The sequence below is a fragment of the Giraffa tippelskirchi genome, chromosome 8 (assembly GCF_054371585.1).
Source record: "Giraffa tippelskirchi isolate mGirTip1 chromosome 8, T2T-mGirTip1v1.2.pri, whole genome shotgun sequence".
NCBI lineage: Eukaryota > Metazoa > Chordata > Mammalia > Artiodactyla > Giraffidae > Giraffa > Giraffa tippelskirchi.
The window spans coordinates 65,470,645-65,484,872 of record NC_137282.1 but is presented as its reverse complement, the minus strand read 5'-3'; the positions used below and the strand labels follow the sequence as shown (position 1 = coordinate 65,484,872).

At 55.5% G+C, this 14,228-nt stretch overlaps 1 protein-coding gene and 1 long non-coding RNA gene across 2 annotated transcripts in view; one reads left to right on the top strand and one right to left on the bottom strand.

The window, feature by feature from the left end:
- LOC145517946 (uncharacterized) overlaps window positions 1-14,228 on the top strand; it is a 233,750-nt gene that overhangs the window by 128,640 nt on the left and 90,882 nt on the right. Inside the window, exons 35-38 of the long non-coding RNA XR_014062431.1 lie at window positions 1,210-1,321; window positions 5,511-5,736; window positions 8,851-8,962; window positions 13,152-13,377. This is a non-coding gene — a long non-coding RNA (uncharacterized LOC145517946). The remainder of the gene's footprint in view (window positions 1-1,209; window positions 1,322-5,510; window positions 5,737-8,850; window positions 8,963-13,151; window positions 13,378-14,228) is intronic.
- Window positions 11,002-12,970, bottom strand: LOC145517885 (uncharacterized). The gene is made up of 3 exons (XM_081521212.1): window positions 12,617-12,970; window positions 11,905-12,217; window positions 11,002-11,654 (listed from the first exon to the last, which is right to left on the bottom strand). Exons 1-3 carry the CDS (start codon window positions 12,851-12,853, stop codon window positions 11,026-11,028), a joined length of 1,179 nt encoding a protein of 392 aa, XP_081377338.1. The 5' UTR covers window positions 12,854-12,970; the 3' UTR covers window positions 11,002-11,025.

The following is a 14,228-nucleotide window of genomic DNA, read 5'->3' as shown; positions in this document are numbered from 1 at the left end:
TAGATATCTTTGATTTTGCAAAGTCCACTGTATTCTCTGGGTTGTTTTGTGGGCTGCCTTTTTGTTTTGTGTGTGAAGACTCAAAGCACTTGTCCGGTTTCCGCTCATTGTTCTTCTAGATTTGTGACAAGTTTTCATGGAAACTTTGTCTAGGGATAACTGGAAGTGAACTCGGTATAAGGTGTCAAGTCTCCATCTCCATTCATGTCATGCCCTGCAGTTTCCAATTCCCTGTTCCTGAGTGGTTTTGGAGACCTTGTGGGAAGTCTGGTTGCATCGGAGTTTGCGTTTCCACCTTGAGTAGATTCACACTGTTCTGCCCTCAGGGACACTGTCAAGGGGGAGTGAGGAGCAGCCTGCACTTCCAGCAGTGACCACACGGTGGGGCGAGTGCTGCTCTCCCCTCTGGGAGCCCCAGGCCACAGGCATCCCAGTGAGGAGCCAGCTTTGTGCTCAGCTGAAAGGAGTTAGTCTCTCAGGATCCTCTGAGCCCTTGCCTTTGGATCACCCAGGGTGGGCATTTACTGTGACAGAAAAAAATTGCCCTGAATTCCATGGACGGAAGAGCCTGGCTGTGTAGAGTTCGTGAGTTGCCGTGAATCAGACACAACTGAGGACACAAAAATTCAATAGACTAAAACCCTTTTTGGGGGTGGGGGAAGTGAAAGGGGGTGATGTGGGTTTTTTTGTCTTATATAATAGCCAAGGGAAATCTAGTTTAAACCTAAATTCACATAGATGGGAAAGGTATAGCTGTCCGTCACCCTATTAAAAAAAAAAAAAAACTACTTAAATTTTCTGAAAGTTTATTTAGTAGCTTCCTTGAGCAGTTCATTGTGAAGCTTTTTTTTTTTTTTTTTTCTGTCACATTGGCCTCATTAAAAAGTACGGTTTGCCTTTACTGGATAATTTCGTTCATTGGTTTGTTAGGGAATCTTGGTAATATTTGAGTTTCCTGGGGAGCATGGTCACATGACCTGGCCCTGGCCAATCGGTGCGTTCCGCCTCCCTGGCCACTGTGATTGGCTCCGGACTGGGGCAGTGCCCAATCGGGGCCCAGGGTCGGGCCTCACGTTGGAAGCCAGGGGAAGACGAGCTCTCGTCCTGCTGGGGTAGGGGAAGGGGTGGGGCCGGGGGAGGTCAGGCTCCAGCAGTGGGAGGGGCTTGAGGTCCGCCTGCGGCAGTTGGTGACCTTCCTGCTCCCCTCAGGGCAGAGCCGCCGGCCTGAGAATGAGGGCACTGCTGAGCCCAGGGGCTGGGATGGCCCGTTGCTGCTGTGGTCCCAGAGCTCCACCCGAGACCTGAGGGAGGCCGTCTGCCCGTGAGTCCTCTCCCGCTTGTCTGTCAGCTTGTTTGAACCATGCTGGGTTTTCTGCCCAGCTGGCTAAGGGGAGTCCCTGGAAATGCAAGGGTGTGGGTTTTGGCAGACTTCAGGGAAGACATGCCAGATGAGCCTGGGAGACTCCCCCTTAATCTGGATTCAGGAGATATCTCTTCGGGCCAGCTAGTAATTGTAGGATAAGCCTAATGAGTCTTCACAGGATGAAGAGAGTAACGTGCCAAGGTAGCAATCGATGTCCTCATTCGAGAGGATGAAGCTGGTGCTCAGAGAAGGGGGGAACTTGGCCACAGCAAGGAGGTGTGCACCCAGACAGAACCCCCAGATCCGGCCATTTGAGCTCAGGGAGGCCACTGGTGTGGCTTGTCCCTGTGGCAGGGGCCGAGGCACGCAGCCCACCCTGATTCCTGCGGGGGCCTGACTTGGGAAGTGCCATCTGGTAGCTTTGAGACTCACCAAACCAAATTGCACTGGAGAGAGGAAGGACACCTTCCTTCATCCACCCCCCACCCCCGCCGGATTCCCACATACCCTGACCCCTTTCTCTGGATTTCGGAGCCATTTCCCGAGTCCCGCTCATATGACCTCATTCGAAGTGCACTGTGGACGAGCTGCCATCTGCAGCTGCTACCACAGCAGCCAAGGGCTTTAGCTCCCGAGTACCTCCCTTCCTTTGGAACTTGGGGGCCCTCTACTCCCCACTTGCACGCCACAGACCTTTGCTGAGGATTGTGGGGACCCTCACCCAGTTTGCAGCACGTTGTAGCCATCCCTGTCCTCTCAATACCTCCCTTGCAACTCAGCTTGTGAGCTCCTTTGGAGCAGCGTGGCCCACCTGGCTGCAACGGAAGAGACACAGCTGACAGTGAAACAACAGCTTAGATCTGACAGCCGGAAAGCTCTGTCAGAAGGGACCTCCCTCTTCACACCGTAGAGGCTGTAGGAGCCGCCAGGGTTTGGGAACCAGTGCTGGGGCCAAAATGACTCCACAGCTGTTTTCCTTCCTGGGGAGGGTTCTGGCTCGAGTGGGAATGGCTCAAGTCTCCTAAGGTTCTGAAAGCCCACTGTGTGCAGATTCACGGTACACAGAGAGGAGAAGGTGGAGTCCTGCCCTGGAGGTGGGCACAGCTCACGGATGAGCCAGGCAGGCAGGCAGGCAGGCAGGGCATGAGAACACCTGAGCTGCCTTCATGAGTGAATGGTGTGGGGGCAGAGGAAGAGAAGCCGGTCTGCTCCCTCATGTGGTGCCCAGGGCAGGTTGTCCCCAGAGGAAACCCTTACGACGGTGAGGACTATCACTGCTGTTTCCCAAGGGGTTCCGTCGGTGCGTGTCTTCCCCGGAGCGGTCAGGCCGTCTCTAAAGTACACTGGCCGTGGGCATTGCCTCTCCTTGGAACTTCCCATGTGTTTCTCTTTTTTATGGAACAGTGATTTTTCTAGAGGGGTTCTGGGCCACAAGGTTGTTGGGTCATTTTCTAGCCTTCTGTCGTGAAGAACGCTTTCCTGGGCGTTGGGGTGGTTTGTTGTTCCAGCTCCCTTTCTTGGCTTCTTTTGGGAGCTGGTGCAACAAGAGGAGCTCAGCCTCTGCCTTCTGGCTGAGATGTCACCCTTCAAACAGCAATGCCTGCCTGGAGATAATGATGGCATTTGCCAAAAGGGCTTCGTTTGGCACATGATATCTTGAAAGGACGTACACCGTCCTTTCAGCTATCAAAGGCTACTTCAAAGGACATAAAAATGAGAACTCTCCAATGGAGTCTTACAGTAGGTGGAGAGTCCGAAAAAAACTCCTTCAGTCATTTCACTGAGAGGCATTGATTGGGGACACCAAGAATATAGGAAGGAATGCCGAAAGAAAAGATGAAATTGTGTTCAGGATCGGGGGGGAGGGATGAACAGGGCGTGCTTGCCTTGAATCCAGGCTTTGTTGGCGGGTGGGGCATAAAGATGGAAGGGGTCTGCAACTACAAAGTGGTGATGGTAACACAGTATCACCAGAGTTACACAACAGTGTTCCCAAATTGCAACAATGATGAAAAAGTTTACTAATCCCAACTTAACCAACAGAAATACACGAAACCATACAAACAATAAAACATCACCAGAAAGGTGGAAACAAACCAAATGCAAAGCAGTTCAGGGGAAAGGAACTCCATGTCCCCTGGGGGCAGAACGAGTTGCCGGCGTCCACAGTGAGCAGACAGGGATGGAGGCTGCAGAGCCGACCGCTGCCCTGGACGTGGTGTTTCCGGCAAGGGCTCTGGGTCTCTGTCCAGAGCGGGGGCTCGTTCTTCCTGCAGGGGCGGGTGAGTCATCGTCGGCGTCTGGGTGTTGCGCGGGAGCCAGGGCAGGCTCTCCCTGCCGAGGCGGTGACTCCTCCTCTGCCTCGGGTTCTCCTGCCAAAGCCCGAGCAGGTACAGGTGCACGTGGAGGTGGAGGTTCTCGCTGAGGGGGTGGGACATCAGTGCCTGGAGCTGGGGGTCCTGCAGGCACGGAGATCCGATCTGCCCGGTGTGCTGGCCAGTACCCAGCTGGCCTGGTGTCTCTGCGAGGGCAAGTCTCGGTTCTCCATCTGCCCTCGGTGGATTCCTGGGTCCTGCACCTGGAGCCACCACCTCTGTAGGGACAGGTCTGGGAAGTGGAGCCTGGTTCCAGTTGGAGGCCAGTGCTAGAGCTGGGGGAGAAGCAAAGTTTACCCACAGGCCAGCCTTGGCATGTGCGTATCCCGGGACAGAAAGCTTCCAAGAGATTCCCAAAGAATACCCAGCGTCGGATGTCTTTTGGGACTGAAGTGTGCAAGATGGGGGTGGGGGTGTGAGGCCAGCGCTTGCTGCAGGCCCAGCAGCATCTTTCGGGGACTCGTCCCTGTGTAGCTCAGCACCCCCTCCCCACACACTCCCGTGCACCAGCCCCAGCGTCCTCACCTCTGTGCTCTGGCGTGCTGGGCTCCAGGTCCTCCTGCTGCCTCAGAGGCCGGGGTTCTCGGGACTCTGGGTCGGAGCCGGGTGTGCTGAGCTCCGTGGCAGCCTCAGACTGGGCCGCCGGGTGTATCCTGGGCGGTGTCTCGGCAGCAGGCCTTCCCCGCCTCCGCTTCGCCCCCGGTGGGGCTGATGCCTCCGTGGGCACGCTCACCTGGAGCCTGCACTGGGCCTCACGGGCGGGGGGGTGGTGCTCCGACCCCTCCCTCCAGGAGGTGGACGGGGTGTCCCCGTCCTCGGCCTCATCACGTGGGAAGCTCTGCAACGACAGTGACCGTCAGCCAGCCGTGCTGGGAGTTTTCCGAGCTGGGCCCGGCCAGTGGAGCCGCTGCTTCTGCCTGCTCGAACTTCTCTTCCCAGAAGGGTCAGAGACGTGTGTCTGCTCACATCCCCACCCGGGAGGAAAGAGACCCACCTGAGGGTGTGAGGTCAGCCTGGGCGGCCGGCGCTGCCCGCACTCTCCCCATCCCACCCAGCCTGCTCTCCCCTGGGGTGTGGACACAACTTGTCCGCAGGCTTCTGACCCCACATCCGCCTGGGCTTCCTTGAGGGAGACACACCCCGAGAAACCCGCATCCACACACACAGGCAAAGGACCCGGTGTTTCCGGGTGGCATGGGAGAGGTGGCCTGGCCCGGCCTGGGGCTCCCCGTGTTACCTTTCTGTTTCTCCGGGCAAAGGGCCAGAGGCCTCTCGGGGGTGCCCTGAGCCAACGTCGACAGGGTGCCCACGCACACTGCCTGTGAGCTCTCCTGCGGCCCCGGGCTCTGGGCAGGGGCAAACAGCAGAACATCCTGGCAGCAAGTGATCTGGCTGGGGGCTCCTCTCCGCTCTGGAGGCCTGGATACCCGGGTTGCGGGTTCTGTTGGGTTCTGTTGCCGGCAGGTGACATCATTTCCTGGGGTTCGTGCTGAGGTCCCTTCCCCAAAACTTCCCAAGGGAATCTCTGGGTTTCTGACTGCTCGACCACCCCCCTTAGGCCATGTGCAGGCACAGTGACAGCCACACAGCCCAGCCCACAGCCCTGGGGAGGCCTGGGTGCAGCCAGGGCCTGAGCTCCGAGGACCCCGCTGCTCTCAGACCAGGCTCCTTCTTCTCATAAGTGGTGTGGCCCTGGACAAGCATATGCCCCTCAGGGTTTCCCCAGTCTCTCCATCTGCAGAGAGGGGGTCATTCTCCCATCTGTTTCCTAGGTCTGGCGGCCTACGAGCAGCTCCATGCCTTTCCACCTGGGGCCGATATCACGTGGAGCTTGTGCGCTGAGACTTCAGAAAGAAAGACTCCATCCAGGGCTGACACAGCACAGAATGGGGCAGAACGAGGCCTGGATGCGCCGTGGAACCCAGGAAAAGGCACTCCCCCTCCTGACTGTTTTGAGACCCCGCATCCAAGTTGGAGCACCGAAAGGAAGACTCGAAGGTCTCCCTCTCTTATAGAAAAGAGTAGCCAACTTTCTGGTCCTCTGTTTGCATTGAGATTCTGTTCAAGTGTCCCAGCTCGGCTTCTGCGGGTGGCTGAGCTTCTAATGGATCCCTGGGTTCTTGTCTTTTCCTCTCCAAACCTTCCGTCCTTTTCCCCCTTCTGGGGTGGATGGGCGCTGTCATTGCTTCTACCTTCGAGACAGAGTGATGAAAAGTCTGGGCCATCGACTCCTTTCCTCTCTTTGGTTCCGTGTCTCTCTCTGGCTGTGTCCCTCTCTTTTCCTTTCTCGATTCAGTCTGTGTCTTCCTCTTTCTCTCTCGTGTGTGGATGGATGGATGCTAGGAATGCACATGTATATGATTAGATGAGGGTTATGTTTTAGGGATAGGTTAGAGGGAGAGAAAGGCTTTAGGTCGGAGTTGGTCATGGGGGAAGGGTCAAGGGTGGTGGTGGTGTTTCTTGGAATCTGAGTGCTGTGCATTCTTCGTCTCTTTCCATATGAACCCCTTCTCAGATACACCACTTGCAAGGAGTCTCTCATGTTCCGTTTCCTATCTTTTGCATTTGTGAATGCTTAGCTTCTCTGTTGTGAAGAGGTTCCATTGGATGGAAACCCATTGGTGTACTTCGTTTCCCTCTTTCCCTTACTTGAAGAGACCCATTTCTACCTCCGCCCAGCAAATGGCAAGGAGACTCTGATGTTAAGGAGCCTTTGACCTACGCTTCTTTCTAGCTATCTCATGACATCAGCCTTTAGGGTGAGGGTTTTCCCCGATATTGAGGTGGTGTGAGATCAAAACCAATAGCGTTCTTCAGATGTAGCTGTCTGGTTTTCCCATGGACATTGATTGAAGAGGCTTTCTTGTTCCCATTTGGATATTCTCCCCTTCTGTGTCAGAGACGAGTTGACCATGGATGCCGGGGTTTGTTTCTGGACCCTCAACTTTATTCCATCGATCTGGATCTGTGTGTGTTGTTGTATTCCCAATAGCATACTGTCCTGCTGCTGCCGCTGCGGCTAAGTCACTTCAGTCGTGTCTGACTCTGCGCGACCCCATGGCCTGCAGCCTACCAGGCTCCTCTGTCCAGGGCACTTTCCAGGCAAGAGTACTGGAGTGGGTCGCCATCGCCTTCTCCGATACTCTCCTGAGGATCCTAGTTTGCTCGTCTAATTTCCTTTCACACAACCTTGGATGTCCGTATCGGGGCTTTTTCGTCGGATTGTATTGACAATTTAGGCTCTTTTCTGTTTCCGAAACCCCTGTTGCAATTCTTTGTTCGGTGCCAAAATGCATTGGCATTTTGGGAGGAATAGCATCGAAGCTGTGGATTGCCTTGTGGGGCTGTGACATCATTTTCCCAATAGGAATTCTTTCAAGCCCTGAGCACAGCTTCTCTTTGCAGCGATTGGTGTGGGCTTGATCTTCCTTCTTCCATCTCTCGCCGTTTTGTGAGAACAGGTCCTTCCTTCCCTTCTGGGTTAGATGGACTCGTGGGTATCACTTCAGTGAATGGCATTGTCAGTGGGGGTGATAATTCCCTTCTCATTGGAAGACTTTGCTGTGAGTATTAGAAATGCAAGTGATTTCTCTTCCCCTTCCTCCCTGTCCATCTCTCAGAGCCACCGGGAAACAGAGGCCTCATCCAGGGTCACACAGGCCCGAGGGAGTGCAACTAGACTGTTGTTTCTTCAGGCCCTCAGTGCTGGACATCATCCGGGATACTCTGTGTGTGTCTTCCTCAGTCTGCTGTCCCTTCAGACCTTTCCCTAGTTTTCACAGGCTTGTCGTGTTGGTGTTCTTTGTCTGTTTGGAGACACATCCTTGAGAAGCTTTGAGTTTCCACTCATTCGTCTCGCGATGTATGACCTGTCTTTTGCTTTTGTCATGAGGTCTTTCCCACAGTAGATATCTTTGATTTTGCAAAGTCCACTGTATTCTCTGGGTTGTTTTGTGGGCTGCCTTTTTGTTTTGTGTGTGAAGACTCAAAGCACTTGTCCGGTTTCCGCTCATTGTTCTTCTAGATTTGTGACAAGTTTTCATGGAAACTTTGTCTAGGGATAACTGGAAGTGAACTCGGTGTAAGGTGTCAAGTCTCCATCTCCATTCATGTCATGCCCTGCAGTTTCCAATTCCCTGTTCCTGAGTGGTTTTGGAGACCTTGTGGGAAGTCTGGTTGCATCGGAGTTTGCGTTTCCACCTTGAGTAGATTCACACTGTTCTGCCCTCAGGGACACTGTCAAGGGGGAGTGAGGAGCAGCCTGCACTTCCAGCAGTGACCACACGGTGGGGCGAGTGCTGCTCTCCCCTCTGGGAGCCCCAGGCCACAGGCATCCCAGTGAGGAGCCAGCTTTGTGCTCAGCTGAAAGGAGTTAGTCTCTCAGGATCCTCTGAGCCCTTGCCTTTGGATCACCCAGGGTGGGCATTTACTGTGACAGAAAAAAATTGCCCTGAATTCCATGGACGGAAGAGCCTGGCTGTGTAGAGTTCGTGAGTTGCCGTGAATCAGACACAACTGAGGACACAAAAATTCAATAGACTAAAACCCTTTTTGGGGGTGGGGGAAGTGAAAGGGGGTGATGTGGGTTTTTTTGTCTTATATAATAGCCAAGGGAAATCTAGTTTAAACCTAAATTCACATAGATGGGAAAGGTATAGCTGTCCGTCACCCTATTAAAAAAAAAAAAAACTACTTAAATTTTCTGAAAGTTTATTTAGTAGCTTCCTTGAGCAGTTCATTGTGAAGCTTTTTTTTTTTTTTTTTCTGTCACATTGGCCTCATTAAAAAGTACGGTTTGCCTTTACTGGATAATTTCGTTCATTGGTTTGTTAGGGAATCTTGGTAATATTTGAGTTTCCTGGGGAGCATGGTCACATGACCTGGCCCTGGCCAATCGGTGCGTTCCGCCTCCCTGGCCACTGTGATTGGCTCCGGACTGGGGCAGTGCCCAATCGGGGCCCAGGGTCGGGCCTCACGTTGGAAGCCAGGGGAAGACGAGCTCTCGTCCTGCTGGGGTAGGGGAAGGGGTGGGGCCGGGGGAGGTCAGGCTCCAGCAGTGGGAGGGGCTTGAGGTCCGCCTGCGGCAGTTGGTGACCTTCCTGCTCCCCTCAGGGCAGAGCCGCCGGCCTGAGAATGAGGGCACTGCTGAGCCCAGGGGCTGGGATGGCCCGTTGCTGCTGTGGTCCCAGAGCTCCACCCGAGACCTGAGGGAGGCCGTCTGCCCGTGAGTCCTCTCCCGCTTGTCTGTCAGCTTGTTTGAACCATGCTGGGTTTTCTGCCCAGCTGGCTAAGGGGAGTCCCTGGAAATGCAAGGGTGTGGGTTTTGGCAGACTTCAGGGAAGACATGCCAGATGAGCCTGGGAGACTCCCCCTTAATCTGGATTCAGGAGATATCTCTTCGGGCCAGCTAGTAATTGTAGGATAAGCCTAATGAGTCTTCACAGGATGAAGAGAGTAACGTGCCAAGGTAGCAATCGATGTCCTCATTCGAGAGGATGAAGCTGGTGCTCAGAGAAGGGGGGAACTTGGCCACAGCAAGGAGGTGTGCACCCAGACAGAACCCCCAGATCCGGCCATTTGAGCTCAGGGAGGCCACTGGTGTGGCTTGTCCCTGTGGCAGGGGCCGAGGCACGCAGCCCACCCTGATTCCTGCGGGGGCCTGACTTGGGAAGTGCCATCTGGTAGCTTTGAGACTCACCAAACCAAATTGCACTGGAGAGAGGAAGGACACCTTCCTTCATCCACCCCCCACCCCCGCCGGATTCCCACATACCCTGACCCCTTTCTCTGGATTTCGGAGCCATTTCCCGAGTCCCGCTCATATGACCTCATTCGAAGTGCACTGTGGACGAGCTGCCATCTGCAGCTGCTACCACAGCAGCCAAGGGCTTTAGCTCCCGAGTACCTCCCTTCCTTTGGAACTTGGGGGCCCTCTACTCCCCACTTGCACGCCACAGACCTTTGCTGAGGATTGTGGGGACCCTCACCCAGTTTGCAGCACGTTGTAGCCATCCCTGTCCTCTCAATACCTCCCTTGCAACTCAGCTTGTGAGCTCCTTTGGAGCAGCGTGGCCCACCTGGCTGCAACGGAAGAGACACAGCTGACAGTGAAACAACAGCTTAGATCTGACAGCCGGAAAGCTCTGTCAGAAGGGACCTCCCTCTTCACACCGTAGAGGCTGTAGGAGCCGCCAGGGTTTGGGAACCAGTGCTGGGGCCAAAATGACTCCACAGCTGTTTTCCTTCCTGGGGAGGGTTCTGGCTCGAGTGGGAATGGCTCAAGTCTCCTAAGGTTCTGAAAGCCCACTGTGTGCAGATTCACGGTACACAGAGAGGAGAAGGTGGAGTCCTGCCCTGGAGGTGGGCACAGCTCACGGATGAGCCAGGCAGGCAGGCAGGCAGGCAGGGCATGAGAACACCTGAGCTGCCTTCATGAGTGAATGGTGTGGGGGCAGAGGAAGAGAAGCCGGTCTGCTCCCTCATGTGGTGCCCAGGGCAGGTTGTCCCCAGAGGAAACCCTTACGACGGTGAGGACTATCACTGCTGTTTCCCAAGGGGTTCCGTCGGTGCGTGTCTTCCCCGGAGCGGTCAGGCCGTCTCTAAAGTACACTGGCCGTGGGCATTGCCTCTCCTTGGAACTTCCCATGTGTTTCTCTTTTTTATGGAACAGTGATTTTTCTAGAGGGGTTCTGGGCCACAAGGTTGTTGGGTCATTTTCTAGCCTTCTGTCGTGAAGAACGCTTTCCTGGGCGTTGGGGTGGTTTGTTGTTCCAGCTCCCTTTCTTGGCTTCTTTTGGGAGCTGGTGCAACAAGAGGAGCTCAGCCTCTGCCTTCTGGCTGAGATGTCACCCTTCAAACAGCAATGCCTGCCTGGAGATAATGATGGCATTTGCCAAAAGGGCTTCGTTTGGCACATGATATCTTGAAAGGACGTACACCGTCCTTTCAGCTATCAAAGGCTACTTCAAAGGACATAAAAATGAGAACTCTCCAATGGAGTCTTACAGTAGGTGGAGAGTCCGAAAAAAACTCCTTCAGTCATTTCACTGAGAGGCATTGATTGGGGACACCAAGAATATAGGAAGGAATGCCGAAAGAAAAGATGAAATTGTGTTCAGGATCGGGGGGGAGGGATGAACAGGGCGTGCTTGCCTTGAATCCAGGCTTTGTTGGCGGGTGGGGCATAAAGATGGAAGGGGTCTGCAACTACAAAGTGGTGATGGTAACACAGTATCACCAGAGTTACACAACAGTGTTCCCAAATTGCAACAATGATGAAAAAGTTTACTAATCCCAACTTAACCAACAGAAATACACGAAACCATACAAACAATAAAACATCACCAGAAAGGTGGAAACAAACCAAATGCAAAGCAGTTCAGGGGAAAGGAACTCCATGTCCCCTGGGGGCAGAACGAGTTGCCGGCGTCCACGGTGAGCAGACAGGGATGGAGGCTGCAGAGCCGACCGCTGCCCTGGACGTGGTGTTTCCGGCAAGGGCTCTGGGTCTCTGTCCAGAGCGGGGGCTCGTTCTTCCTGCAGGGGCGGGTGAGTCATCGTCGGCGTCTGGGTGTTGCGCGGGAGCCAGGGCAGGCTCTCCCTGCCGAGGCGGTGACTCCTCCTCTGCCTCGGGTTCTCCTGCCAAAGCCCGAGCAGGTACAGGTGCACGTGGAGGTGGAGGTTCTCGCTGAGGGGGTGGGACATCAGTGCCTGGAGCTGGGGGTCCTGCAGGCACGGAGATCCGATCTGCCCGGTGTGCTGGCCAGTACCCAGCTGGCCTGGTGTCTCTGCGAGGGCAAGTCTCGGTTCTCCATCTGCCCTCGGTGGATCCCTGGGTCCTGCACCTGGAGCCACCACCTCTGTAGGGACAGGTCTGGGAAGTGGAGCCTGGTTCCAGTTGGAGGCCAGTGCTAGAGCTGGGGGAGAAGCAAAGTTTACCCACAGGCCAGCCTTGGCATGTGCGTATCCCGGGACAGAAAGCTTCCAAGAGATTCCCAAAGAATACCCAGCGTCGGATGTCTTTTGGGACTGAAGTGTGCAAGATGGGGGTGGGGGTGTGAGGCCAGCGTTTGCTGCAGGCCCAGCAGCATCTTTCGGGGACTCGTCCCTGTGTAGCTCAGCACCCCCTCCCCACACACTCCCGTGCACCAGCCCCAGCGTCCTCACCTCTGTGCTCTGGCGTGCTGGGCTCCAGGTCCTCCTGCTGCCTCAGAGGCCGGGGTTCTCGGGACTCTGGGTCGGAGCCGGGTGTGCTGAGCTCCGTGGCAGCCTCAGACTGGGCCGCCGGGTGTATCCTGGGCGGTGTCTCGGCAGCAGGCCTTCCCCGCCTCCGCTTCGCCCCCGGTGGGGCTGATGCCTCCGTGGGCACGCTCACCTGGAGCCTGCACTGGGCCTCACGGGCGGGGGGGTGGTGCTCCGACCCCTCCCTCCAGGAGGTGGACGGGGTGTCCCCGTCCTCGGCCTCATCACGTGGGAAGCTCTGCAACGACAGTGACCGTCAGCCAGCCGTGCTGGGAGTTTTCCGAGCTGGGCCCGGCCAGTGGAGCCGCTGCTTCTGCCTGCTCGAACTTCTCTTCCCAGAAGGGTCAGAGACGTGTGTCTGCTCACATCCCCACCCGGGAGGAAAGAGACCCACCTGAGGGTGTGAGGTCAGCCTGGGCGGCCGGCGCTGCCCGCACTCTCCCCATCCCACCCAGCCTGCTCTCCCCTGGGGTGTGGACACAACTTGTCCGCAGGCTTCTGACCCCACATCCGCCTGGGCTTCCTTGAGGGAGACACACCCCGAGAAACCCGCATCCACACACACAGGCAAAGGACCCGGTGTTTCCGGGTGGCATGGGAGAGGTGGCCTGGCCCGGCCTGGGGCTCCCCGTGTTACCTTTCTGTTTCTCCGGGCAAAGGGCCAGAGGCCTCTCGGGGGTGCCCTGAGCCAACGTCGACAGGGTGCCCACGCACACTGCCTGTGAGCTCTCCTGCGGCCCCGGGCTCTGGGCAGGGGCAAACAGCAGAACATCCTGGCAGCAAGTGATCTGGCTGGGGGCTCCTCTCCGCTCTGGAGGCCTGGATACCCGGGTTGCGGGTTCTGTTGGGTTCTGTTGCCGGCAGGTGACATCATTTCCTGGGGTTCGTGCTGAGGTCCCTTCCCCAAAACTTCCCAAGGGAATCTCTGGGTTTCTGACTGCTCGACCACCCCCCTTAGGCCATGTGCAGGCACAGTGACAGCCACACAGCCCAGCCCACAGCCCTGGGGAGGCCTGGGTGCAGCCAGGGCCTGAGCTCCGAGGACCCCGCTGCTCTCAGACCAGGCTCCTTCTTCTCATAAGTGGTGTGGCCCTGGACAAGCATATGCCCCTCAGGGTTTCCCCAGTCTCTCCATCTGCAGAGAGGGGGTCATTCTCCCATCTGTTTCCTAGGTCTGGCGGCCTACGAGCAGCTCCATGCCTTTCCACCTGGGGCCGATATCACGTGGAGCTTGTGCGCTGAGACTTCAGAAAGAAAGACTCCATCCAGGGCTGACACAGCACAGAATGGGGCAGAACGAGGCCTGGATGCGCCGTGGAACCCAGGAAAAGGCACTCCCCCTCCTGACTGTTTTGAGACCCCGCATCCAAGTTGGAGCACCGAAAGGAAGACTCGAAGGTCTCCCTCTCTTATAGAAAAGAGTAGCCAACTTTCTGGTCCTCTGTTTGCATTGAGATTCTGTTCAAGTGTCCCAGCTCGGCTTCTGCGGGTGGCTGAGCTTCTAATGGATCCCTGGGTTCTTGTCTTTTCCTCTCCAAACCTTCCGTCCTTTTCCCCCTTCTGGGGTGGATGGGCGCTGTCATTGCTTCTACCTTCGAGACAGAGTGATGAAAAGTCTGGGCCATCGACTCCTTTCCTCTCTTTGGTTCCGTGTCTCTCTCTGGCTGTGTCCCTCTCTTTTCCTTTCTCGATTCAGTCTGTGTCTTCCTCTTTCTCTCTCGTGTGTGGATGGATGGATGCTAGGAATGCACATGTATATGATTAGATGAGGGTTATGTTTTAGGGATAGGTTAGAGGGAGAGAAAGGCTTTAGGTCGGAGTTGGTCATGGGGGAAGGGTCAAGGGTGGTGGTGGTGTTTCTTGGAATCTGAGTGCTGTGCATTCTTCGTCTCTTTCCATATGAACCCCTTCTCAGATACACCACTTGCAAGGAGTCTCTCATGTTCCGTTTCCTATCTTTTGCATTTGTGAATGCTTAGCTTCTCTGTTGTGAAGAGGTTCCATTGGATGGAAACCCATTGGTGTACTTCGTTTCCCTCTTTCCCTTACTTGAAGAGACCCATTTCTACCTCCGCCCAGCAAATGGCAAGGAGACTCTGATGTTAAGGAGCCTTTGACCTACGCTTCTTTCTAGCTATCTCATGACATCAGCCTTTAGGGTGAGGGTTTTCCCCGATATTGAGGTGGTGTGAGATCAAAACCAATAGCGTTCTTCAGATGTAGCTGTCTGGTTTTCCCATGGACATTGA

What these genes read in the sequence shown, in the direction of transcription:
- LOC145517885 (XM_081521212.1), bottom strand. Translation starts at nt 12,853, where the DNA reads ATGATGTCACCTGCCGGCAACAGAACCCAACAGAACCCGCAACCCGGG. An exon ending in TTGCCCGGAGAAACAGAAAG is followed by an intron (nt 12,218 to 12,616) that starts GTAACACGGGGA and finishes CTGTCGTTGCAG; the next exon opens with AGCTTCCCACGTGATGAGGC. An exon ending in CAGCACGCCAGAGCACAGAG is followed by an intron (nt 11,655 to 11,904) that starts GTGAGGACGCTG and finishes CTTCTCCCCCAG; the next exon opens with CTCTAGCACTGGCCTCCAAC.